Here is a 269-nt window from a genome sequence, read left to right on the forward strand (position 1 = left end):
GCTGCCTGCCCATCCCGCGCAGCTTCACGGGCTGCAGGCTGGCGTGGGGGGGCTCGTACTGGTCCGGGCAGCAGACCTCGCTCAGGAGCAGCCAGGTGCTGTCTGGGTCCACGTGCATTAGGTGGAGGAAAACACTGGAAAACAGCAGGCAGAAAGCGGAGGGGGGTGAGGGGAAGACCTCTTGGCTGGCACCAGCAGGATCACTACAGAGAGCAGCACAAAGCTGTGATGTGTCTGCAAACCCTGACAGCTCTGCAGGCTGGGGGGCT

General features: G+C 63.2%; 1 protein-coding gene across 1 annotated transcript in view; it reads right to left on the reverse strand.

The window, feature by feature from the left end:
- Positions 1-5: 5 nt before the first annotated feature.
- Positions 6-269, reverse strand: part of TTI1 (TELO2 interacting protein 1) — a gene marked incomplete at both ends in the record, with an annotated part of 12,053 nt that continues 11,789 nt past the window's right edge. The window contains one exon of the mRNA XM_010136639.1: positions 6-134. Coding sequence (XP_010134941.1) covers positions 6-134 — 129 coding nt within the window. The remainder of the gene's footprint in view (positions 135-269) is intronic.

The sequence above is a fragment of the Buceros rhinoceros genome, unplaced genomic scaffold (genome assembly GCF_000710305.1).
Source record: "Buceros rhinoceros silvestris isolate BGI_N320 unplaced genomic scaffold, ASM71030v1 scaffold3545, whole genome shotgun sequence".
NCBI classification, from domain to species: domain Eukaryota; kingdom Metazoa; phylum Chordata; class Aves; order Bucerotiformes; family Bucerotidae; genus Buceros; species Buceros rhinoceros.